General features: G+C 46.3%; 1 protein-coding gene across 6 annotated transcripts in view; it reads left to right on the forward strand.

Annotated features, from left to right (window-relative positions):
* Positions 1-27,310, forward strand: part of ptprub (protein tyrosine phosphatase receptor type Ub) — a 134,819-nt gene extending 107,509 nt beyond the window's left edge. For 3 of the 6 annotated variants that reach the window (XM_030371048.1, XM_030371051.1, XM_030371052.1), the window contains 14 exons: positions 3,851-3,923; positions 4,320-4,396; positions 6,229-6,246; positions 8,632-8,668; positions 9,530-9,627; positions 10,512-10,628; positions 12,325-12,479; positions 13,146-13,281; positions 14,319-14,468; positions 16,569-16,883; positions 18,901-19,026; positions 21,456-21,613; positions 24,066-24,201; positions 24,684-27,310. In XM_030371048.1, coding sequence (XP_030226908.1) covers positions 3,851-3,923; positions 4,320-4,396; positions 6,229-6,246; positions 8,632-8,668; positions 9,530-9,627; positions 10,512-10,628; positions 12,325-12,479; positions 13,146-13,281; positions 14,319-14,468; positions 16,569-16,883; positions 18,901-19,026; positions 21,456-21,613; positions 24,066-24,201; positions 24,684-24,746 — 1,659 coding nt within the window. In that variant the 3' untranslated portion in view covers positions 24,747-27,310. The remainder of the gene's footprint in view (positions 1-3,850; positions 3,924-4,319; positions 4,397-6,228; positions 6,247-8,631; positions 8,669-9,529; positions 9,628-10,511; positions 10,629-12,324; positions 12,480-13,145; positions 13,282-14,318; positions 14,469-16,568; positions 16,884-18,900; positions 19,027-21,455; positions 21,614-24,065; positions 24,202-24,683) is intronic. The other 3 variants (XM_030371049.1, XM_030371053.1, XM_030371054.1) reach the window with 1 other exon arrangement.
* Positions 27,311-27,579: the final 269 nt, after the last annotated feature.

A 27,579-nucleotide genomic window follows, 5' to 3' on the forward strand; every position in this document is an offset into this window, starting at 1 on the left:
GTAGCCCAGAACAGGGGCTTCACAGAGAACACACTTTAAAGCATAATAAAAATTGTACGTGTAAGCTATGACTTTTAATTTTAAAGACTAAATAGCCAAATACGATGCATGAATCTATCATGTAGCCTCCTCATTGGACACTTGCCCGATGCTGTCCCACCATAGCTTCTCCTACAGCGTTAGGCAAGGTGGGGATATGCCGTTGGCTGTGATCAGTGGCACAGCCGCAGTTCTGAGTTCGGATTTAGCGGGCATTGTCCCTCCTGACAGTGGGAATGTAAATGACTCCCGCTTGGGTCTGATGATCAGGCGTTGTATTGAACTGAGTCCAAGGGGTCCAGGGGCCAGGGGGGACGCGCTGACGTCCCTCCCCTCTGCTCCGCCTCTCTCCGGTGGTGACGCCAACTCTCCAGGGTTCGGCGAGGGGACCTGCTGTTTTTAAGGGCCGCCCGACCCTCCCTCGTGGCCTGGGCTGTGGCTGAGGTCTAACTCTGGGGGGAGATCTATCACAGTCACCCATGCCCTCTGACATGAATGGAAAAGAGAAAACATCTTATTCAGTTGCTTCGTGGCTTTCCCTCAGGAGCCCTGCGTGTAGACTCATTAAACTGTCCCTCACGGGCAAAACACACACTCACAAAATCAATACAGTACTCTGTTTTATTTTTTTCTTCCTGCGTCTATCTGTTTTGGAATGTGTGTGTGTGTGTGTGTGTGTGTGTGTGTGTGTGTGTGTGTGTGTGTGTGTGTGTGTGTGTGTGTGTGTGTGTGTGTGTGTGTGTGTGTGTGTGTGTGTGTGTGTGGGGGGGGGGGGTTGATAGAGTGTCTCTACCCGGAGCAGAGGGAAAATGATGATGTATTATATTGCACCTCCCTGTCAGGTGTAGGTTTTTTTTCTTATTTCCCACAAGAACACACATGTACTCTGAGCTGCTTGGCAGGGCCTCTGCAGTGAGCTGTAAGGGGCTGTGTGTGTCATACACTGGTGTCATTGCCGGATGAGTTCTAAGGGTAGCCGCAGTCTCAACCACTGAAATGTGTAATTACAGCAGTAAGACGTTCCCAGAGAACTCACCGTTTTTTCTACCTGTATCGGTTGTTGCCTTCAGACACAGCCTAAGAATAGTGATGGTTGTTGATTCAGTTGTTGTGGATCCAAAGTCTACGTGTGACTGGGGAAGTTTCTGAAAAATATGTATCTAAACTAGCCCAAGGTTCTTTTGTGTATCTTCTCCCTCAAAAGGAAACCAATAGTTAAAATGAATCCTGATTATGTCCCCTGAATATGCAGCTGAAGAGAAGCCGGAGACTTGTTGCTTTAGGATTAGAGTCCCCTGTACTTTTGCACATCACACTTCTTTTAAACTATACCTAACAATATCATAATTTCTTTCATCTTCCCCTTTTCGTCCTCCATGCAATCCTCTTAAACAGCACCCTGCTGATCTCTCCAGACGATGGTGTCTGATCAATCTACCACAGTTACTGCTTTCACTCTGTTAAAATCTCTCTCTCTCTCTCTCTCTCTCTCTCTCTCTCTCTCTCTCTCTCTCTCTCTCTCTCTCTCTCTCTCTCTCTCTCTCTCTCTCTCTCTCTCTCTCTCTCTCTCTCTCTCTCTCTCTCTCTCTCTCTCTCTCTCTCTCTCTCTCTCTCTCTCCCTCCCTCCCTCCCTCCCTCCCCCTCCTCCTTTGTGTATTCACCTCTTGAAAGTGGAGGGTATAAACGGTGCAAGCAGAGGGATCAAGACAGGCAGCCCGAGGAGGAGAATCTGAAACAACACGCAGGAAGAAAGGGAGAAAGGGAAAGACGGGGTTGCAGTGAACGGGGAAAGTCTGAGAAAGCGGGATGTAAACAGAACGAAAACAGGAGGGAAAATCCCACAAATAGAGAGCAAGAGCGTGAGAGGGAACAGGGGTCTGTAGCGGGAGGTGGGAGTAGAGGGGGAGATAGGGGAGGTGGGAGATGGGGCGAAATGGAGAAGAGGGGGAGATGGGGGAGGTGGGAGATGAGGCGAAATGGAGAGGAGGGGGAGCTGAAAGCTGGGAGATGAGGGGAGATAGGAGAGGAGGGGGAGATGGGACAGGAGCTGGAAGGTGTGAGAGCAGGGGAAGGTAGGAGAGGGTGGGCGGCGGGAGAGGAGGGGCAGTCGGATGAACAGGGGGATGTGGATGAGCAGGGGGAGGAGGGTGTTATGCAGGCAGGATTTGGGTTCCTGGATCTCAGTGGGACGAGCTGCATTGTAATCCTCTGCTCAGCATGCAGACTTTGGCAGAGTTTTACCAAATTCCCATAGTGACTGAAAACCAAAGGGGGTCGACTTGTGTGATGCGTATGCGCACATACGAATGTTGTAGTGTTTGTGTGCACGTATTTGGCTGCCGGATGTGGTAGTGCGTGTGTGCGTGCGTGCGGATGTCGTAGTGTTTGTGCGTGCTTGCGTGCAGGCGCTGTAGTGTTAGTGTTTGTGCGTGTGTGCGGATGTTGTGGTGTTTGTGTATGTGTGTGCGTGCGGATGTCGTAGTGTTTGTGCGTGCGTGCTTGCGTGCAGGTGTTGTGGTGTTAGTGATGTGAGTGCGGATGTTGTAGTGTTTGTGTGCAGAATAGAAGCCATCGGTGGGACTGGTATTTGCAGGTATTTGCATCCATGTGTGCAGTTCCATCTGTCTGCTGTTTGAAGGGAGTATTGGCACATAGGAGTGGGTGGAGATGAGAGGCGTGTCAATCAGTGTGCTGCCAGGCAGAACGGTAGCAGGGCAAAGCCTTTCTCAATGTGTCATAACACTGTTAGGTAGCTGTGGCCAGACACATGGCAGGTGATACCACCACCTTAAACTTCTGCTGACAAATGCAGACACATAAGTGACGAAGCAGAGAGCTGAGACCTCACCAGGATTATTTCTATATAGCCTTGACCAAAAGTGTGTTATGGTATACATTTATGTATTTTGTATTCATTATTTTGTATTTTCTTTGTAAGGGAGGGAGCTGACTGTTGACTGGGGTTTTAATATTGGGATGCAGGCATTGTGTCAAATAAAGTCAATTTAAAAATGCCCTTACATATTCAAAAGTAGACTGTTATATTTAAACTGCCTTGCGGCTGAAAATATTTTACTCATTCAAAAATCGTTTAAAATTGACTGATTCATTAAAAAGAAAAGACTCATTTAAAATCGGAAACTGTCACTTGAGGCAAATTTGAAGGTTGAGCAGGTTGGTATGGCATAAATAAAGATGGTTCGACCATTGCCTTCAACCTTCTCGTTTGTAAGAATATATGTGCTGCAGCTAGGGGTGCTTTCACCATGAGCCACTCATTAGATGGGACGTTAAGGCACCCCTGTTCAGTCAACTGCATCGCCCCTCCACACTCTAACCCAGTGCGCCTCTCCGCTCCACCCCATCAGGTTGTGGAGTGGGGAGTCCTTCACCAGCAAGCACCATCTCTCTCTGACGCTCGCGGCTCTGATGCATTATCTGATTATGAAGCATTAAAGTGTATAATTGCCCCTTATCGCGAGAGGATTACAATGGCTTTACTCTATACATACGGCACTAGAGAGAGAGAGAGAGAGAGAGAGAGAGAGAGAGAGAGAGAGAGAGAGAGAGAGAGAGAGAGAGAGAGAGAGAGAGAGAGAGAGAGAGAGAGAGAGAGAGAGAGAGAGAGAGAGAGAGAGAGAGAGAGAGAGAGTGAGATGGAGAGAGAGATTCTGGATAAGTTTCAATCAAAACCCGAAGCAAACAATTAATGGTTATTCCTTATCGCCCCCAAGACAAAGAGAGCTGTGTTGTGAGTGGATGCATTTTTGTTGTGCAGCATCAGATCATTGAGTTCCTCTTGTCTTCGCAGAGCTTCTTTGACGGCTGGGACTGCACCAAGAAGAAAGACAAAACCAAGGGCCGGCAGGACACCTTCACGGGATGTGAGTTGAAACGCTTCATCTGCATGCAGAACCAACTGTTGTTTTCATCTAAGAGTTAGCATAACTCCACTGCTCTGGCGGCTCTATGTATATATACGTATATAGGTATACATGTATAGGTATTTATATCTATGTATATCTATACTTATACCTGTGTATATACTGTATATATATATACATATATAGGTATTTATATATGTATATATATACTTGTACCTGTATATATTTATATATATATTGTGAAGCAGAGAAATGCAAAGAAATATTAGCATTTCCAAGCGACAGCATATGTGAGTAAATGTAAATGTGAAAGTATTTGTACTTACAAATAAATGAATCAAACAATTAATCAATTCATAATTGACTCATATATTTAATTTACTCATAATTTTTCAGATGATCGGCACAGAGTGAAACTGCACCCGCTCCTGGGAGATCCGAATTCTGACTACATCAACGCCAACTACATCGACGTGAGTCTTAAGCCCTTGCATCGGGATACTGTCTGCCCATGTAAGAAACATGCATAGGGTTTCCCTCTCATGCAGTCCAGCGCTCTTACTCAGCTGGCCATCCAATCAAACTCCTCTTGCCGTTGAGCCAGATGTCCTCGTTATGGAAGCCGCACCCAACTTCCATTACCCAGAATCCCTCACCCCTCATAACCCTGCTATCAATTTTAATAATACAGAAAGGAAAAAAATGTAATAACATATTCAGGAGGTAAAGCCTTTGGTAAGAGGCTGCAAATCCTAGAATTAAATAGATGTGATTGATGTTATTCAGTCTCTCTTTGCAGGAAACAGCTCTGTTGTTTTCCTACTCCCCACCTTAGTTCTCAGACAGTCTGCTTATCCGTCATGGGCTGTCACGGTGTGTAATGTCTGTAGAAATTATGTTGGTCATGTGTCTACAGGACTATATATTTCTTTCTAAACATAATTATGGCAAACGTGCATGCGTTCACTAAAGTAATACATCCATGCTTCAGAGACTTAAAATCGAAACAAAATAATTTTTAACATAAAAAATATGCGGCTTGAGAAATTTGATTAATAGCTGTAATTTATTTTGGCACTTTTTGTTGTTGTTATTTCAGTTGTGTCATGGTAAGTCATCTATCACGTTGAGATAATCGGAATGTCTTTTCAAACGTCCCATAGTACCCAATGTACCATTAACATTAGTCATCAGCACAATCTGAGTGCGTGTAGATAAAGTTTCAAGTTTTAAGTTGGAGTTTTTCCTAAAGTTACGGGAACAATAGTGGTATTATCGTTCTATCTTTAAGTCATTAACAAGCACTCATTCATTGGTGGTTGATTTTTCCATTCAGTAGGTGCCGTTTCATCAAGTGCTAGCGTAGCTGAAGCGTTTGTTTCTCTCTAGCGAGAGTGGCTGCTGTGTTTTTAAACAGCTAATTACCACGGGAGGACATTAGAAGCAGGGAGGCTGCTGTGACCGTCCAACAGACTAGGGTGTATACAGCAGAGGGGTTATTAGGACAACACCACTCAGGGAAGCTAGTTTCTGGCGAGGCCAACGGCACCGCGGGATAATGGCTGGTTTGCCAAAGTGGAGGATCGAGTTGGACAACCTCGTATTATTTTGGCAGAATTAAATGGAAAAAGTTTCCTAATCTCTGGAAAAAAAAAAGTTTTTATTTTGAATTTTTTAAAGAGTTGCAGCAGACTTCATTTCCTTAGTGACTCAACGAGTACCAGACTCTGTCTGACTTTGCTTGTATGATTTAATGTTGTATACACTGCCTTGTGTAGGAGTCTGACTGCTTCCTAGACTTGTTTTTTGTTTGCAGTTCAGTTGTGCGTCACTGTCTTAAGCGCTCTACCCAAGATCATCATAACCCTAACAAACGGACCCTAACACACACACTCACACACACACACACACACACACACACACACACACACACACACACACACACACACACACACACACACACACACACATCTTCACTAATGCTAACCAACTGACCCAAACACACACACACACACACACACACACACACACACACACACACACACACACACACACACACACACACATCTTCACTAATGCTAACCAACTGACCCAAACACACACACACACACACACACACACACACACACACACACACACACACACACACACACACACACACACACACACACACACACTCACACTCACACACACACGCTTCTCTTCCCATGTTTCTGTAGCCATAACACCATAAGCTTCTCATTAACTAGATATATATCTGTTCTTTTTCTTCTTTCTACTTCCTCCTCCAATCTGGACCCTGTAGATTCGGATTAACAGGGAAGTAAGTACTGTCTCTTGCCTGCCACCACCCTCCCCCTGCCTCCACTCTTTATTTCCTCTTCAACCTCCTCCCCAATCCTCCCCCCTCCTCCCGCCCCTGTAGCTGAGTGTGAGGTGAGGCGTGTGTGGTGCGGGGCACCTGAACCAAGAGAGCAGGCCGTGTCCTCCTGGCTTGTTATCTACCCCCCCCCCCCCCATAGGTGTCAGGCTGTGAATGTGTGTGTGTGTGTGTGTGTGTGTGTGTGTGTGTGTGTGTGTGTGTGTGTGTGTGTGTGTGTGTGTGTGTGTGTGTGTGTGTGTGTGTGTGTGTGTGTGCTCATAAGGTGGATGGGGAGGAAAGGGGCAGGGGGGAGAAGACTCTGGAGGTTGCTGTTGCTATGGTGACTACTGTAGTGCTAAGTGGTGGAGTTGTGCTGGTTATGCTGATAGGGATGTCCGGGAGGGGGGGGGGGGGGTGTATAGTGCAGGCCCATTCATCTCCATTTCAAACCTGTGTCCAGTTTTTTTTGTTTTTTTACTGAACGGCTGTAATTCGGTTGGACAATCCATCAACAACGTAGACGGCTCCAAAACATATTAAAGTAATAGTTCCAAACCAACAACAAGACCGCAACAACTCCAAGAAAAACATGGAGTTTATTAATGGCCGGGGGGGGCCTTGTGTGAGGGAGAGGTGGAACAGATTCATCTCCGGCTTCAGTTTGCCAAGCCCTTTTATAGACTCTTTACAGAAGAGCATTAGTGCTCAGTTTGGTAGCGTTAACGGTGTTGTAAACCAGACCAGCTGTTTCCCTTGGACTGAAGGCTCACATTTTAAATCACCTTATCCATGTTCCATCGATTGGAAACAGCTGTTTAATTTCAAACATGAGGTAAGAGGTGTTTGTTTTCAATATTGGAGGACTTAGTCTTCAAGCCCCCCTGCGGATGCTGAGGTGCCCTCCTCATCCCTCCTCATAAACATCACATCTTTATCATTTGGGAAGGTCTTTCCTCCTCTTCATCAAAGGCTGTAATAACCTTTGTTATTGAAACTGCCAGAACATTCTCTGTACATGTGGAAAGTGGCTCCACATCCTGTCCATTTCCATCACCGCGTCCCGTGTCCATGTTTATGTTGCGTCTGTGTTTTTCCTCACCTGTGATCTCTGTGTTCGGGATGCTTGTGTGAATGGGGTTGAGAAAAAGGCAAGACTTGTTCTGAAGAAATAAAATGTTGTGTTATCACGCAGAGTGTGAAATTGTCGGTTACAATGAGGGTATCGCCAAAAGAACAGGACCTATTGTGCCTTGTAATGGGACTGTATCATTTCCTTTTCTAAATGCAGGTTCAATTCACTTAATTGTTTTAGGGACCCCAAACAACCCGCCTGCACTTCTGGCAGTCATTCCATCATTATTTTTGTCGAGCATTATTGGACATAAATGAGTCTAGCTTTGTAGAACTGCAGAAAAAAGGAATCAATGCTGTCGGTATTACTTTTAGTTTGAAGACATTGATTAAGTGTTTTGTCACAGTACGGTTGGGTCCTGGGGGTGCTCAGGTTCGAGGGGAGGTTGATGTTTGAGGGGGAATGTCCTCCGAAGCCCGGGATCACACGGGAGGAAGGAGATTTATCGAGGCTGTGGCCTGTGGCAAGTGAGAATGCCTAAGAGCTTTACTAGACAAAAGGCTGGGATGGAGCCTTACTCACCAGACATAAGGGTGAGATAGAGCCTTACTCACCAGACATTAAGGTGAGATAGAGCCTTACTCACCAGACATAAGGGTGAGATAGAGCCTTACTCACTGAATATAAGGGTGAGATAGAGCATTACCAGACATAAGGGTGAGATAGGGCATTACCAGACATAAGGGTGAGATAGAGCATTACCAGACATAAGGGTGAGATAGAGCATTACCAGACATATGGGTGAGATAGAGCCTTACTCACTGAATATAAGGGTGAGATAGAGCCTTACTCACCGAATATAAGGGTGAGATAGAGCCTTACTCACCAGACATAAGGGTGAGATAGAGCCTTACTCAATAGACATAAGGGTGAGATAGAGCCTTACTCACTAGACATAAGGGTGAGATAGAGCCTTAATCAATAGACATAAGGGTGAGATAGAGCCTTACTCACTAGACATAAGGGTGAGATAGAGCCTTACTCAATAGACATAAGGGTGAGATAGAGCCTTACTCAATAGACATAAGGGCGAGATAGAGCCTTACTAACTAGACATAGACGTAAGGGTGAGATAGAGCCTTACTCAATAGACATAAGGGTGAGATAGAGCCTTACTCACTAGACATAAGGGTGAGATAGAGCCTTATCAGAAATAAGTGTAGCCTTACAGGTGCAGACCGCTAACTCTGCATGTCGTCTCCTTCTGCTTTCAGGGCTACCATCGATCCAACCACTTCATCGCCACTCAGGGTGAGTTTCATTGCAATACTATTTGTGTGTGTGGATGTGTGTGAGTGTGTGCGTATTATCGTGTGTTTTCCCTTTGTCATGTCGTAATCAATAAAGATGATCCACCAAGTGAACCCATGTTCAAGCCTCCGCCATTTTCTAATGTGATCTTGAAAAGGGGGCGACACGTGCTGCCAGCCTGCCGTGAAAGACTCCGCGATTGATGCCGGAGAATTAATCAAGAGTAAAGATGAATAATTAAAAACGTTCATTTTTGGCCTTCCCCTTCTCGCCGGGTGGCACTTTTGAGGCTATACATGGCCTGAGAGTGAGAGGAACATTAATGTGCCTTTCATCACTGGAATAGAGAGAAGAAGGCTTTTGATAGACCTGTGTGTGTGTGTGTGTGTGGGGGGGGGGGGGCGGGGGGGGGGGGGAGATTATTGAGGAGAGATTCCATTCCTCCTGTCACAAGGTCAAGGTTTTTCTCTGTGCTCCTCGTTCTTCACACAGCGAAGAACATAATGTTGTTCTTTCTGAAGCGTTTTCTTACCTATGCCCCTTGTTGAGGTCCTCTGTGTGAAATTATTCGCCCTGTTCTAAAGTCTAGAGGTCACCCTCCGCCCCCGGCTGTTGCTTTGTAAAGCGCCCCGTCCTCTGCTGTCTCAGCCCTTCAGACGCTGTATCGACAGCAGGGCTCTGAAAAAAAAAAGAGACAAGAAAGATCCCTGCTCTGCCATCTTGACAAAGGAGGCGTTCCGCCTCGACGGCCAGAATAACCCAGGGCCTAAAACAGCCTCTTACTGAAGTGGATCGCTGGCGGCTGATAAATGGCGCCGGTGACTTGAGTTTGTTTCTCCCTCTACCCCTCCGTGTCCCCAGGGCCCAAGCAGGAGATGGCGTATGACTTCTGGAGGATGGTGTGGCAGGAGAACTGCTTCAGCATCGTCATGATCACCAAGCTGGTGGAGGTCGGCCGGGTAGGTGTACGACTCATCTCGCGTCCCGTTTCACGCCCGGATCACAGGTTGTCACGCACTTGGACGGATCGACACAACTGGAAGCGTCTTGGCAGATGAATGCACACTGTGGCCTGTGTGTATATGTTTTGGATGGATTGGGAGCCCGGGGCTCTGCGTCCCTGTTCTCTGTGGACAGCCGGCAGTGCCAGAGTGGACAGAAAGCCGACCCCCTTATTATCATAGCCTGCCGCTATTAGCAGCATAACAGCTAAAGTGTTGCGTTATGGTGGTAAGAGTGGTATGGCTGGACAAAGATACCAATTGTTTCGAAACCGCACAATAGCATATATCGAAATATCCTGAAAGCGTTGGTCTAGGAATCCCAACTCTACAAGCAAATGTTAAAGCTGTTTCTCTAGGGCTGTGTTTAATCCCCCCAGCCCTCCGCCACCACACACTCAGTAATCAACGACTGAGTATTTGGCCGTGGGTCCTAATAACACCTTCCCTCTGGTGGAAATCACCTCCTTTGTGCTGAAGGGCGGAGGAAAGCATTACGGTGCCATTCACAATTATGGTCCGTTGCTTTCCGATAAAACTGCAAAAATCTTTTATTTGACTTAGTTTTTCTTGAAAAGAATTAAAAAGAATAAAGAAATACAGCTATGATTTTGTGAAAGGTAAAAAAATGTAAGTGACAAAATGCTTCACTTACTTTAGTAGTAAATGTCAGGTTTAATTGGCAAAGTAAGATCTATATATATATATATACAAGTTAAACATTGATTTTTACCGCAGAACTAATTGTTGCAACTAAATGAAACTGGTGTTTGAAGGTAACAATAATGAAGACAAGTATCTGTATTAATGCAGTCTACATGGTTGATATTTTGTGCCCTCAGGTTAAATGCTGTAAATACTGGCCTGATGACAGTGAGATGTACGGGGACATCAAGATAACTCTGCTGAAGACGGAGACGCTGGCAGAATACACTGTCCGCACCTTCGCCTTGGAGAGGGTGAGTTTACCGTTCACCAGCATTTGCCGCACCATGTGTATCCAACCCAATCCTGCTGTATACACAGTACTCGCTCTGAATCCCTGGCTACCGCAGAGACACAATCAAACATACATTTCATGTTATTTTTTTGCAGAGTTGAATGTGGAGCATTGAACAGTATCACATGTGTGGGGCAGCCTAGGGGTTAGGGGGTTGAATCTTAGCCCAAAGGTTGTGGGTTAGAACCCAACCGAAACCCTGAGAAGAAGCAAGCAGACTAACCTAACTCCTAATGACCCTACCTGCTCCTTAATGACCCTACCTGCTCCTAATGACCCTACCTGCTCCTAATGACCCTACCTGCTCCTTAATGACCCTACCTGCTCCTAATGACCCTACCTGCTCCTTAATGACCCTACCTGCTCCTTAATGACCCTACCTGCTCCTTAATGACCCTACCTGCTGCTAATGACCCTACCTGCTCCTAATGACCCTACCTGCTCCTTGATGACCCTACCTGCTCCTAATGACCCTACCTGCTCCTTAATGACCCTACCTGCTCCTTAATGACCCTACCTGCTCCTAATGACCCTACCTGCTCCTTAATGACCCTACCTGCTCCTAATGACCCTACCTGCTCCTTGATGACCCTACCTGCTCCTTGATGACCCTACCTGCTCCTTAATGACCCTACCTGCTCCTAATGACCCTACCTGCTCCTTAATGACCCTACCTGCTCCTTAATGACCCTACCTGCTCCTATTCATCCTTCTTGGGCCTAATGAACCCTACCTACTACTTAATGACGCTACCTGCTTTTTAATGTTATTTATACTATCAGAAAAGATCATAAAGGGACTGTGTCTCAAGACAAAGTGATATCGTGTTAATAGACCAGTGAAAAAAATGTCTTTGCTCGTTTCAGTCGTTTGCTGGCCTATACGGCGCGTGTGGTTCAGGACCAAACCCAGGGGTCATTTCTTTGCTCAGTGCCTCAACAGAAACCCCAGACGGATTCCAGTGTTTAAAGTCGTGGTTCTTTTTTTGGCCACCTGGTAATCTCCCTCCTGGTCGATGGTACCCAGGGACAGGTCGCAGAGTAATAACAGGGCCAATAAACAAGCTACTATCAACTCATAGCTCACCGATGTGGCACACGCTTATTCCAGAGAAGAGAGTCTGGGGGAGGGAGAGAAGAAAGGGGGTTAACCACTGACAGTTTGCGTTCACAGAGGCTTTGGAGCTTCTTTCTGTTGTTGTTGTTGAGAAGAATTTTCCAGCTTAGATCTTTGCTTTGCGTTCGTTTACCTTGTCATCTCCGATCTGCGGTGGGAACACACCCGGTGTGTGCAGAGCACCGCTCCCGAGCTCCGGGGGGATAAAGACACAGAGAAGTAAATCGTGCAGCTGTCACCCAGCCGCCCAGGTGGCCCACGCCCTTGACGCTCCGCACTCCCAAAGTAAAAGAAGGGTCGTATCACATCAATCACTGGGAGAGGGAGCAGGGGAGGAGGAGGGGGGCTGGGGGGGAGATGACTGGGGATGGATGGCAGCGTGTCTGTAATAAAGACATCTATCGGGAGCAGACTTGATTAGCGGAGACTGCTGACGGGCGGCCCAGTGGTGTACCGGTGGTGTCCCGGTCGTGTCGCGTCCCTGGTGGTGTGTTGTGCTGACGGGCGGCTCGGTGCTGTGGTATTTCTGTGCCCAACAGAGAGGCTACTCGGCGAAGCACGAAGTCAGGCAGTTCCACTTCACGTCCTGGCCGGAGCACGGCGTCCCCTTCCACGCCACGGGCCTGCTGGCCTTCATACGGCGGGTCAAGGCCAGCACCCCCCCGGACGCCGGCCCCGTGGTGGTGCACTGCAGGTGGGGACACTCCTCTCGCCTTCATGCGTTCCTCGTGGGATGATATGCATCTAGTGTGTGTCATCTGGGGGAGGCTTGAATCCACAGTGTTGTACAATTCTGCACCAGTGCGTATGTTTATAGCATGGGGGACCCTAATAGGATTCCAAAACACTGACGGGGTAAAAGACATGCATAATGCAGTTGAGTTCATGTTTTAACTAATACCTAAAGGTATTGAGTAAAGAGAGAAATACAAATTAGCATTTCTGACGTGTTTTTTATTATTAATTCCACCTTATCGTACCTTATTCAACATTCAAATGTCCCCCGTGTTCTTTTTGTAATATAAATTAAAAGTACACCTTATGTTGTCCACCTCATCTCCCATTGTCACTAACCCGGGAGAGATGTGTTAGACAAATACTGGTAACAAGCATGTGTGTAGGATAAAGCATTCCTTCCTGTGTACCAGTTTGGGGCTATGTGTATTATGGTGTATTAGGGTGTATTAGGGTGTGTTGTGGGGTATTATGGTGTATCACGGTGTAATACGGTGTATGGTTTTGTTGTGGTGCAATATGGCTTATTGTGGTGTATAGTGGTGCATTATGGTGTACTATGTTGTACTATGGTGTACTACGGTGTATTCTGGTGCATTATAACGTGCTCCTTCCTGTGTAACAGCGTGGGGGCAGGTCGAACCGGCTGCTACATCGTCCTGGACGTGATGCTGGACATGGCCGAGTGTGAGGGCGTGGTGGACATCTACAACTGCGTCAAGACCCTCTGCTCTCGTCGCATCAACATGATCCAAACAGAGGTCACATACACAAATAAATATGTGCTTTCAGTCATGTCTAGTAGCCCAAAGCACACAGTGTGCCAATTTCATTTCATATTTGTAGCGCGACCCAAAAAAGAAATAGATTCATGTTGATTTGACGGAACAAAGCAAACAGAGCGGGAATGGAGAGCGGCTGTATTTTGTCGCTTGCTTCCTATAGCACTTCATTCTTCATTATATGAGAGGAAGAGATGCATGCAGCCTACATGAACCCCTGTAGCCTAGAAACATATCATTACATGCAATACAGAAAGGAATAAATCTGAATAAATAACTCAAAACAAGTACATGGATAGTATGGTGAATGAAATCAGACTTTGTTCTCTATGTGACTAATTGAATACATTAAAATGTGCTCCTTGGCATTTATTTATTCATGTATTTATAGTTCTGACAATCTTTATGAATGTAGCGAGTTGCGATGGGTTGTTATGAGTTGTGTAAATGAAAAAGTGGTTCTTCAAACGATAAGATCACCATGGTTCCTTTTGTGAGCTCTCCATCACACACTTCCCTTTGGAACTGCACAAACTTTGCGAATCCCTTTATTTCCATCTAAATCTAATATTGGCTCAACTGTTAATTACATTTGCAGTTATTAACACTGACAGTATAATGAAATGCACAGTCCAAGAGTGTTTGTCGACTCATAATTAGTTATTAATTCCCTGGCATGAGCTCTTTGAAACAGTATAGCACATGTTTAATTCAGGACAAGAAGGGGAGATTAAAAATGAAAAAAATATCCAATGTTTACCTTTCCTGATTATTTATTGATATGTAGTCATGCACAGCTCTCTCCTTCCTGCTATGGACAGAGCCAGATGGAGACATGCACGTTTGCAAACAGACACACACACACACACACACACACACACACACACACTGGCACACAAAGACAGATATACACACGGATATACAAGCGCACACACATACTGCCACACACGCATACACTGACTCACAACAAGCACACATTTTCATGATCCAAACTGTATTTTATCTCCGCTCTGCAGGAGCAGTATGTCTTCATCCATGACGCCATCTTGGAGGCCTGTCTGTGCGGGGAGACAGCCATCTTGGTGAACGAGTTCGCCCTCACCTACAAAGAGATGCTGCGGGTGGACTCACAGAGCAACTCCTCACAGCTAAGAGAAGAGTTCCAGGTCAGTTGAACGACAGCGGGGGTCCGCTGCATCAACATTTCAGCCCACTGGGTTAAGCTATAATCAAATATAGATGAAGGTTGTTTGGCGTCAATGTCAACAAAAACAGGTATGGAGGAGACACGGGGATAGGTTGAGGGATAGGGGAGAGGTGTTTTTTATTTTTGCTTGGATGCAAGGTCATACATCCTAGGTTGAGTTTTTTTTTCTTGTTTTGTGTGTGTGTGTGTGTGTGTGTGTTTGTGCATCAAGGATCGACATATAACCTAGCCGCAGTCCTAATATTCTTCCAACCTCTCACTTTTACTCTCTGAATTGTTTAATTTTGTGGTGAGATATATTTATACTATGTATGCAGAGGATTAGTTATGAAAAACGAGGCTGTCACATTACCGCTGTGAGAAGAAACCTCCCATGGACAGGAGAACGAGGAGTCAGCCTCATCGTGTTATAGAGGCATTTAAGGCCCGATGGACAGGTTTTGTATGATACCGAAAAAAACAAGACTTTCTAGCCACCATTGACTTTGTCTGAGACTCCTCCAACCCCTCTAATCTAGGACTGTATTATCCTCTAAGAGGAAGTTCTTCGATAGTCCTGGCTGGCTGATGATGCAGAGCTATCCCTTGCATGGATCTTCCTCCCATTTGTAGTTGTTTTTCTAGTTTGCTTTTCCACTACTGCCTTCAAAAAAAATACAACAAAAAAATATAACAAAAACAAGATTATGTAAGCGTCTGCTTGGGACTCTGAGGCTTGGATAACGCTAGAGATGAACTGCTACCAACAACACATCGATGGGGAAAGAAGCTCTTCAAAGTTAACATTGTTTCAGAAATAATAACACGTGTGTGCGTCCCTGACATCCTTTGGTTATTAGCCGTTGTTTCACTGCGTTGTCTAGCAGCTGTGTTCCCTCCCTCTGATCAGTTGGCCGCCGCATTGATTCCCTCCTCTCGCATTTCAAAGCAATCCTGGAATCAGCTTGTGTCTCCTCTGCTCTCCTCTTTTTGATACCATATTCGATTGTACACTTATTTTCTCTACACGAGTTTACGCCGGATTCACTACCTGGGTGCTTTATTGGGGAGAGTCGGGTGACAGACCGGGTGGGGCAGCTCTCTGGTTACAAAGTGTTCATGTTGAGGATCGGACGCGATCGCCTTCGGTATCCCTTTGATCTTGTAAACCCATCCGTCTGACATTGGTAAGGGGCGGGGAGGGGGGGGGGGGGGGGGGGGGGGGGGGGGGGGAACCTTTTTAGAGCATCCTACGCTCAGAGTGTACGGGCCGAAACACAGAGCAGCAGCCTGCCTCCTTAGAGCCTCCCAGATCTACACTTCATTAGTCATCTTCTGTTCTAATTATCCTTAAAAAAAATTATCTTTAGATTGTCCTTGTACACCAGAGTAAACATGGTGTTTATCAAAGATAATTGGCCAGGAAATGTTGCGTTTGGGTTGCAGAAACATTTCCTTTATTACGACGGCGGGGTAATGAAGCGTCGGTTGTTTGTACTCAATCACTTTAGCATAATGATGTTCAGAGGTTATTACATCATCATTAGGGCTTGAGGCATTCCTGTATATGTCCACTTGTCTACTTCATACCTTCATACATCCAATTTTCTACTTCATACATTAATACATCCACTAGGTCACTTCATTCCTCTATTAGTCCATTAGTTCACCTAATTAATTTATACATTGCCAAGGTCACTTCAGTCCTCTATTTGTCCACTTGTTCACTTCATTCCTTCATACATCCACTTGTTCATTTCATTCCTTCATACAACCAATAGTTCACATTCAATGAGACTAATACAATTTTTGAATGTTTCTCAGGAAATACATTTGTGTTTTAGAAAAAGCTCTCTCCGTGTGACAAACCGATTCGCTATATCTCCACTTTGTTGGAAATCGTTATTTCCGGAGGGATGTCATTTACTGTCAACGTTTGGGTCCGGATGCGTCCATTTCCCCCGCTCTCCCAACACCTATCTTGCATTCAGAACCCTAATCCTAACCCCCAGACGATGAGTAGGCGACGGGATCTCCGATTGCCCGGTGTCGCAAGACTAATGTCCCTCTCTCCCTCCAGACTCTGAACTCGGTCACCCCCCACATCGACGTGGAGGAGTGCAGCATCGCCCTGCTGCCGAGGAACCGTGAGAAGAACCGCAGCATGGACGTGCTGCCGCCCGACCGCGCCCTGGCCTTCCTGGTGACCACGGAGGGTGAGAGCAACAACTACATCAACGCCGCGCTCACAGACAGCTTCTACCGGCCCGCCGCGCTCATCGTGACCCCCCACCCGCTGCCTGGGACCACCGCAGACTTCTGGAGGCTGGTGTTCGACTACGGCTGCACCGCCGTCGTCATGCTCAACCAGCTCAACCAATCAAACTCCGCCTGGGTGAGCGAGCCAAAGCTTCCTATCAGCACCTTTCCAATTGGCCTGTTAACCATTGGCTCGTTCTTATTGGTTCGTTCCAATGCTGCAGGGAAGATACCTGTGTTTGCATTTGTAGAGGAGTATTTTGATAGATGTATGTGCCCGGATGTGTGTGAATGTCTGTGTGTCGACGGGTATGTATATGTGTCCAGTGTGTATGCCGCATGCTTGTTTGTGGAAGTGTGGTTGTGTGTCTTTGGGTGCATGTGTTAGCATGCGGACATGTGTGTGTGTTTGTGTGGATGTATTTCAGGGGTATTTTTCTGTGTGTGAACTCAACTTGAGTTTCCCCTGCCATCGCCTCCTCCGTCTGGTTTGTGTATCTCTGTGTTTGGGATTAGCTCCCTCGCGCCATATTGTGGAGCTTTGATCTCTGACCACATTGATCTGAAGGCATCGCCTGATAGCTCCGCCTCGCTCCCATGTTTCAAGTTGGAGCTCTGGATAATAGCTTCACCCTCCAGGCTCTCTCAAGGTCCTCTTTGTTGCCTGCGCTCTTTCTCCTTTAAGCCTGGGCTGCAGTATCTCTGGCTCTGACGGGATGCTCTGCATCCTCACATGTGGGGATATGAGATCCTGCGTCGGGCAGATTAAATGCATATCAAGCATGTTGACGAACGTCGGTGTGATGTCATAGGCATGTGATTTAAGGCCGTTTTCTTTTTCTTAATGCCTATGGGTGATAAATAAAACCCAAACTATTTAATGGTGACTCTCACCTTTTGACTTGACAGGCTTTTATTTTGTACCTCCCATACTTAATGTTTCATCCTTGTTCCGGTTTTATGGGCCAGTCTTGAACTGCGTCAGGGCGGGTTGCTGACCTGCTTTTAAGCATAGTCATATGCTGCTAATGAGTATAAACGCTCTTTTAATTTATTGCTTCTCTCTCTCGGGGGTTTATGGGTCTTGGCATATCTTGGAGAAATTATGAGCAAATGATGGCTCTGAGTTCATTAATTTCCCACTCATGAGGTTAGACAGCTCATATTTTTTATCCAGAGATGTTAGATGTAATTGACTGCAGTACTGTGTATCCTGAAAGAGTGATTCAAATGGAAATGCCAACTGTACTACACTATACTATAATGTACTATATTGCGCTAGAACACACTAATACAATATACTTCACTAAACGAAACTGTAACCAATAAGGGAAAAGGTGATGAAATCTTTGAAGCGTTTCCCTTACAGAGAGAGATGATTGCGGGGTCAGAGAGGTTATGTGGTTGCAAACTGTAGGATCACTTCTGATCAGCCCTGAGTCCTGCTGTCAGGCAGCGTGCATGATAGATGATGAAATAAGGGGAATGGGTCTGTGTGACTTCACTCTTGCAAATTTGTTTTTAATATATATGTATGTATAGTTTATGTATATATTTAGATATATATGTATATTTATACGTGCATATGTATATATTGCAGGAGCCCAGGAGATATGTGATTATAGAAAGGATCCGGGTGTCGACTAGTGTGTGCGTGCGGGCATGCCTGTACTCTCTTTATTCAGGGTTTGAGTGTATAGTTGGCATCGCAGTAGATACCAGACACAGAGGGAACGATGTGAGTGTAATTCCCTGGTGGGATCCTCAGGATTACGATCTGCAAGATGCTTTTACTGCTGGCCATTGAAAAGACTGCCTGGTGGCACGATTATTTAATCCACAAACATAGGGTTTCTGGATCGTGATACGGAACTAATCTCTCATTCACATTTAACAATTATGCAGAGGATGCAGCAAAAAAGAATTGTATAGCATAGTATAGTAAAGCATAGTATAGTATAATATAGTGTAGTACTATATAGTGTTGTATAGTGAATTATATTATATATAGTACATATAGACGAGGTCATTGGTTTACCTGCTGCTTTCCATCTCTGCACAACGCATCGCCTTTATGTCTCCTTTCTATCTTTAACATTTGTTCCGTCTTTCTGTCCTCCTCTGTGTCTCCCTGCCGCCCCCTCCCCCTGCAGCCCTGTGTTCAGTACTGGCCCGAGCCCGGCCTCCAGCAGTACGGGCCCATGGAAGTGGAGTTCCTGTCCATGTCGGCGGACGACGACGTCGTCACACGTCTGTTCCGGGTCAAGAACGTGACGCGGGTAGGTGGTCCACTGTCCCCTGAACACACCCGCGGGCGTATGCTCCCGTCCCCCTCGAGAGATGGTCTGTCACCCAAGGCGGTACCTGAGTGTGTTTTCACTCCAGTGAGCCGTTCACTTGCTGTGAATGTCAAATGTCTTCCTAGCCAATATTTATCTTTTCTGGCTATAGTCACCGTAGAAAGGGATCTGGGGCCTCCTGTATTTCCATAGGGCCCCCTGAATCACGGGTTAAAAGGCTACGCCTCTGCAGGATAGGAAACCATATGAGGTCCTTTGACTGAGATAATGATGGTCCAGTTATCTGTCTCTCAAACCGACTTTTGATTGCCTAGGAGGCGGTCTGTGTACTGTCCGGTGAATAGGAGTATGCTCCAAAAAATAACGTATTTCATGACAATACCATCCATATGTATGCCAGCAGTTCTCTCAGGTGCCAGCCCTCTCATCCCTCCCCCCGAGTCCACAGTTTTTTGATTTGTTCCTAAACCGTGTCGCACATCCAAATGAGACGCCTGACATGCGGGGAATTAGGCAGAACTTTTGAGAGGGGCGGGAAGCCAAACGGAGCGTCTGACAGCGTTGTCACCGTGCGGGGGCAGAGGGGACGTCTGCTTCCTCTACCAGGGCCCCGCCGCGCTGAATACAAATGTGTGTGTGACTGTGTGTGTGTGTGTGCGTGTGTGGGGGGTATAGATGTGTACGCTTGCGTCAACTCCCTCCGCTGTGTACCCAAAAAAATCTCAACCTCTGTGATCCTCGTCTCCTTCTGTACGGCTATTCAAATATAGAACTTCAAGCGAGTCAATTTTATCCCCCTGAAGCGAATCGCTGACAAACGCAGACTATTACAAATGTGCATTCAGGCGAGCTCAATCACGGACGTCATTCTGAGTGGCGGGAACGGCGGCGCGTTGCCCGGCCGTACTCTGGCGTGCTGGAACTCAAAACCCCCGCCTCCCCTCCCCCCCCTCCCCCCCCCCCCCCCCCCACCCCCACAGGTTGGCCTACCTCCCCCCGGCCTCCCCTGACAGGTTAGTCCACCTCTCCCTCCTGCTCTCTCCCCCCTGGCCCCGCCGGGCTACATCCCTGGTTGGAAAACGTTCCATCTCTCCCCTCCCTCCCGCTCGCTTAGCACTTCCTCACGCCGGTCGTCGAGCAAAAAGTCCCCGGAAAAGTGCAGCGAAGGCATGTGCTAGAGGATGAGGTACCGAGCCGGGGCCATGTCGGCACGCTCTGTAAATCCCCCCCCACCCCCCTTCAGCGAGGCCATTCCTCGGAGCGTCGTCGGCGCCTCCACCAGCCCAATTTGCGTGACTTACAGCGGCTCCGGTGCTCCTTAAGTGCCAGCTGGAGGGCCGCGAGGAGCCAGGAGCTACGAGCGCGCCGAGGCCCCCGCGCCCGGCTCAGCTCCCGATCCGACCGGCCGCCCATAAATCTCCTGGTCAGACTGCTGACTGAGCACCGCCGAGAGACGCCCGCCACTGGCTCGGTGGGGGCAGGGAGGGAGGGAGGGGAGGGGGTGTCACACACACACACACTCCATTGTTGCTCTGGCAACAGTGCCAGGATCCAGGCACACGTCAGGTGCATGCCAACAACCACACATGATCGCAAATATGTATACACGTGCATGTAGATTCGCACACACACATTCGTCACTAACACACGCACGCATGAATGCATGGTCGAAAATTCATACACGTGCTAGTAGATATGCACATACACACAAACACATACACACACCCACATGATCACAAATCCATACACATGACAACATGATATACACCGATGCACAGCGCAGACTCGCACACATGCACGATAAAAAATCCATACACATGGAGATAGATGCACAAACAAGTCATCATACAGACATGCACATACATGCACATACGCATATGCACTTGTACAAACCTCTATAGATGCACACGGACACTCGTATTACATATGTGTGTGTGTCTTGCCAGACCTTCAGACTTCATGTGTGTCCTTTCATGGAAAGCTCCAAGATGACCATCTCTTTAGAATCACAGTCCTTCCGACCCCATGTATGTGTGTGTGTGTGTGTGTGTGTGTGTGTGTGTGTGTGTGTGTGTGTGTGTGTGTGTGTGTGTGTGTGTGTGTGTGTGTGTGTGTGTGTGTGTGTGAACTCGATGGCAACCTGCTGAAGAAACACAGTCCTTCAGACTGTGTGTGTGTGTGTGTGTGTGTGTGTGTGTGTGTGTGTGTGTGTGTGTGTGTGTGTGTGTGTGTGTGTGTGTGTGTGTGTGTGTGTGTGTGTCCTGTGCAGCTCCAAGATGACCACGGCCAAAGAAACACAGCCCTTCAGACTCCCTCTGTGTGTGTATGTGTGTGTGTGTGTGTGACCTTGATGGCCATGGCTAAAGAAGCCCAGTCCTTCACACTCTGTGTGTGTGTGTCCTGTGCAGCTCCAGGAGGGTCAGCTGGTGGTGTGTCAGTTCCAGTTCCTCCGCTGGTCACCATACCGAGACGTGCCCGACTCCAAGAAGGCCTTCCTCAACCTGCTGGCTCAAGTCCACAAGTGGCAGCGCGAGTGTGGGGAGGGACGCACCATCGTCCACTGCCTGTGAGTACTAGCGATGGGAATAACTCAAATTTTTCATGGTTGAATAATCGGTGGGTGGTATGAACGAATAATCGATTATTCGATGTGTGCCGACATTCACAAAGGCAGCCATGGATCATCGGCAAGAAATCACTTAATATCTTAAACGCACAAAAACAAGTACCTGCTAAGTAGTTCCAGTCAAATTGTCTGTTCAGCCCTCATAATGAGAGCTGGTAAATTGTGAAAAATGCATTTAACTGTAATCCGAAAACGCGGTTATATGCTATAGTCCTGCTATAGTCCTAAATCGCGACGGTCTATACTTTCAACATGAAGAGTATGTATTTATAATTTGAAATTCGTCCCAACCTTTATACCACAGATACTATAGGGTCTATATCATATAACCGCGTTTTCTGATTTCAGTTTAATGTAACAGTAAGCTGACAACATCCCTAGTTAACGCCGCAACTGCAAATTAACCACACAGAGATAACCATGGCAACGGGTCAAACAGATTTTCTTATGGCGATAATTCGGCGCGCACATCCGCGGTGTTGATAAACAAATAATCCCCCTATAAATGAATGGTCTTCATTTATTTTCTATGGCAAGTGACCATGGTATAAGCAGGATAATGCCCTTGGACACCTGTCTAACATTAGTTCCGTCCGTTAATTCTTGTTTAATTGAATGGGAAAAAATGTAAACGGTCCAAATGTTAAAAATTGACTTTGACCCTCGGGAACGAATAATCGAATGATCGAATATTCTGTCTCATCCCGAGTGAGTACCGCCTCTGTTACAGCCCTCAGACCCTCTGGGTGTGTGTTGTTACATACCATCAGTGTGTTTGTGTGGTTACATACCATCAGTGTGTGCATGTGCGTGTGTTACACACCATCCGTGTGTGTGTGTGTGTGGTTACATACTATCAGTGTGTGTGTGTGATTACACACCATCAGTGTGTGTGTGTGTGTGTGTGTGTGTGTGTGTGTGTGTGTGTGTGTGTGTGTGTGTGTGTGTGTGTGTGTGTGTGTGGTTACACACCATCAGTGTGTCTGTGTGGTTACATACCATCAGTGTGTCTGTGTGGTTACATACAATCAGACCACCAATGTGTGGGTGTCTGGTTCAAGACCATCAGTGTGTGTGTGGTTCCAGAACAGTTTGTGTGTGACTCCTAATAACAGAGTTAATACGATCAACGACTTCTATTTCTCGTTCCGCGTTTTGGAGTTTTATTGGATTAAAACCGAAGAGAATTCTGAAGCAACATATGACTGTCAACTGAACTCTCTTAACCCTTGACAACCTGGTGTGTGTCCACGGTTGGAAGGGCTTTGATGAGTGATGAGCTACAAGCTGGTGTTTGTGAGTGTGTATGTGTGCGTGTGTGTGTGTGTGTCAGTAGAATGCTGTCATTCTGAGCGTGTCTCATCCTAAACGGCTCTGTGGTGTTCTAAAGCCTGCTGCGAAACACTAAGCCGGCGTTTGAGTCGGATGCGTTGCTACAACTCCTCCCGTTGTCATAACAACTTCCCCCCTACCCCCTTACCTCAGAAAGCGACCGCTACTGCTGATGATAATGAATAGTCGTCGTCTCCCCCCCCCCCCCCCCCCCCCCCCATACCGCCATGCGAAATCACATCACTCAATGCTGTTACACAGCGTTACCAATGACAACAGGGAAGGAAAGAGATTATGGAGATGAAATCAATTATGGCTTAATACAGAATGCATCGAGTCTCTCGATGGTAAATCCTAGAGTGCCTAGGCAATTGAGGTTGATTGATTACTTTAGAGCACTGTGTATTGGCCAATGATGTCCCAGCACCCGCCTTCCTTCTGGCTCTGCAACCAATGCCAGGCTCAGGGGACAGGAAGTGGTCTGTCCAATGGCGTGCGTGCTTAATGGAGTCAAAGACACACAATTTATGAAAAATAGATGGCTGGGAATGCAGGCTGAATATTTCACAGGCACAGTTAAATTAAGGTTGCTAAATATTTCAAAAGCTCTTTATGTGAGATAATGTCACTCTGGTTGATGAGCGAAGAATATAGGTAATATTTATATTATAAGTAAAAGTATATATATAATGCTGGACATGATAATAGATGGGAATTCCAAACACACTGCTAAACCTTGACTGGATGTTAGGAACAACATGGACACTTCGTTGTCACCAAAGAACATAATCTGATTTAGGGTTAACCCATCTGTTTGATGGATAATTAATATTAATTAGGGTACAACTGACCCTACCATCATCGTTAACAATATGTCTTCTAAGTTGGAAAACGTGTCTTTTATGGGAAATCCTGTTATGAGAACCCTATGGGACTGAACAATTGTTATTATGAGAACCCTATGAGACTAATAACATATTATTAGAAGAAACCTATGAAACTAAACACATGGTTGACCTCTGGTACTTCCCCCTAACGTCTGCGTCCGTGTTGTGTTCAGGAACGGCGGCGGTCGCAGCGGGAGCTTCTGCGCCAGCACCATCCTGCTGGAGATGATCCAGTACCAGAACATGGTGGACGTCTTCTACGCCGTCAAGACCTTACGCAACTGCAAGCCCAACATGGTGGAGTCTCTGGTACAGGAACCCCTCTGATTGGTCCTTGATGCTGATGTGCTATGATACTGTTCTTTGGATCTGAGCCAGGAATAGGCAGAGATTTCTGTATTTTCTGAACTGAAAAACCTCACCTGACCCATGTGTGTGTTTGTGTTTGGTATGTGTGTTTGCTTGTTTGCCTGTTCACGTTCTGTATCCATGCCCCCTGTCCAGCAGAAGAATGTTAAGAGTCTATCCACACGCAAGGTTATAAATTAGCTGTTCCCGCTGTCCTCCCTTCCATCCATCTTGGATCACCTCCTGCCCTGGCCGTGGTTGCTATTACTAGTAGTAATTAGTGATGAATTGGTGAAATTGATTTACGCAAATCTGCTTTAGTGAGACGCTCTGTCTTTCGCCCTCTCCCAGTTCAGGCTGGGACCGTGCCTCGGGCGGTGGCTGGGGAGGACATGAATGTTTCTATTACCAATCAATCTGTGTTATTACATTGTGCCCCGCAGGAGCAGTATCGATTCTGCTACGACCTTATCCTGGAGTACCTGGACTGCTTCGAGGGGAGATAGCAACATGCTAACGGTAGCCATCGTTCTCCATCAGCCGGCCACTCCGTCGGGGCCCCCCGGGGACCGGCGACAGTATGGATGTTTTGGTTTGACCTTTTGGACAGGGAGCGATGTGAGGGACGACGCAGAGTGATGGGAGAAACTGGGGGTCAAGATTCTAACTTTTAACCTTTAATGTACAGCCGTCATTTCTTCTTCTTCTTCTCGTCGTCGTTGTTGTTCCCTTTTTGATATTTTTTGTGCTTTTATTTTTGGGTCTAACTTTTGCCTCGGGACTCTAAAGCTCTTTTGTGCTATTTGTTACCGTAGCAACAATAGGAGTGTTATGGGCTAACGCTGGACCCCCGCCACACTGGAGAGCAGTCGTCCTGACTGTTGTTCATGGTTTTGCTACAACAGACTGAATATCCAGCGTCTGGGACTAAACATGGACATGTTATTGTGGTTGTTGTTCTCTTCAAGTGTTGTTCAGGCATGACTTCTGTCACCATACCATTAACTGCCTTATGCTACCCACCCCCATACCAGGAAAGATAAATGTTCCCCTTTCAATTGTCCCGACTCCTCGAACACATCGGAAACGGCTTCATTCAAAACGCGCAAAGTGGCAAGCAGAAGGTTTTTTACACAGCGGGCCCTCGGGCCCCGACAGTACGGAGAGAAGACGTGTGCGTTCACCCGCCTCCCGGGACAGGGAGGCGGTGTCGCTGCTGCGTTGTGGTCCATGTGTTGGTGATGCTGATGCAGTCGGAGCCACCAGGGGACACACGGTACCGGGGGCACGACTCAGCCACGGGGGAGACGGGAGATTATTGTGATGGTGCCAATCCCACAAGAACTTAGAACATCAACTAGAACTATAGCCTCTATTGACATCATCCTCTTGCTTGTTGTTGACAACATACACACGGTATTTGTACTGCATCCGCTCACAGTTTGTCTCCACGGTGGGAGTTCCCTCTGACTTTCAGGTCATGGATGGGGAGGTTGTTGGGGTGTGCGGGTGTAAGACACCCGCACATTGTTTAAGGCAGAGTGTAAAAAATGAAGATTCATAATGCTGTGGTGACGTGTCTGGACCAGTACTGTGTTTCATGTTGAAGATGCAGTTTCATTTTTAAAGGTGCTTATGATTTGACAGTGAATTTGTTCCCCCTCTTTTCGGAGGCGTTGCCTCTTACCTTGTTTTGGCTGCATTTGCTCGATGTTCAAGAGAGTTTTAATGTGTTAGTCGCTGTTGACCTTTTCAGTAGTGGATGAAGCTCTGCAATGTCGCATACATTTTTTCTGTCCAAAGTGACATCAAATGAGGAAAACAGAAATAGGCTACATGTAAAAAAGGAAACAAGTTGAAAATGCATTGGCCAAGAGCCTCAGCCATTTAATAGTTTCTTGATGTTTTCCACCGCTATGAGTTTTCTGTGTTACATTTGATTTGAAAAAAAAGATGGACCTAGATCTGTTATTGTTAGAACAAGAAGAGGGAAGAGTTTGGTGTTTGTGACTGTGGTGGCAAAGTGAACTTTGAGAGACATTACAGGAAAAACAAGTCAACGATAGAAGTGGAGCTTTAAAAGGTCTATGACATAAGGATGAAAAGCATTTATTCTTTTATATAATAAAGTTGAATTGAATTTCACTGTAGGGGGGGTTCCCCGGTTATCTACTGACATGCAGCAGTTGTAAAGGGGCGTCTCATGGTGGTTAACTCCACTTCAAACACTATCAACAACCCCCGCCTTGCCACCCAGAAACAAACGGAGGGGAAAACCTTAAATCATACCACAGGAATGGCAGCTAGCGGCGGGTTCCAGCTCCCAAATCTGCTTCTAGCGGGAGCGCAGGGAACATGAATTAGGCAGTGTGATGTTTTCATCAGGGTCTCACATTTCAAAGGCTGGAGCGGTTTGTTTTCAGACAAAGGGTACGTGATGAGGTAAGCTAGAGCAGTTGGGCCCAGTATCTCCTTAGTGAGCTACTGGACACAAACAGGAAGTGCCTGAACACTTGTTTCTCGAGGGTGGAGGAATGTGTATATATATAGATATATATAGATGTATATTACTGTTATGTGAATACTATGTGAATAATATACTATATGTTTGCCCAGAGTAAAGACGTACAGTAAGTAAACACAAGTAACCACCAAGCTGAATGTGTTGTAAATGACAATTTTGTGTGTTTATGCAAGAAGCCCCCCCGGTAAGAATGTTGCTTGATAATCCATTTCAGTCACTAATTCTGGGATAAAACTATTCATAATGCATCCATGTTGCCATCATTCTGCCAATTTGTAAAATATTACAAACTGAACTCCCCAAATATTGCTATCTTAAAACCAGAAGGATATCAAACAGCGCAGAATCTGCTACTGTTTATGCATCCAGATTCTGCATAATTTTGTAATAATTATTACAGTATACACATCAAAAACGTGAATACATTCATCACCAGCGGCGATGGATCCATTGATATAAAGAGTTAACGTTTATGATGCTCATAAATAATTCTAGCCTCCATAGACTGTCTAAAGCATGAAGAAATTAAAAGCATTGTCTGCCTAATCTTCTCGTTAGTTCTCATTTCCATCGACTCCCCCCAACATTTCATATTGTTTCATTGTAGGGTACTGTAATCCTCGTAACTTCTTCTTACCCATGTGTATTTTACCATTGCCAAAAACAGTCAGTGCAATGTACTTTTACCATTCCAAAGCTTTCTCCCAGACGGCTCTATGTGGCAGCGCCAGCTGTGAGATCTCCATCTTTTTTTTCATTTGTGTGCTTCTGTATGATATTGAAGCAGTGGAATCCAGCTGCTGTGTTTTTGAACT

The sequence above is a fragment of the Gadus morhua genome, chromosome 11, assembly GCF_902167405.1.
Source record: "Gadus morhua chromosome 11, gadMor3.0, whole genome shotgun sequence".
Classification (NCBI taxonomy): domain Eukaryota; kingdom Metazoa; phylum Chordata; class Actinopteri; order Gadiformes; family Gadidae; genus Gadus; species Gadus morhua.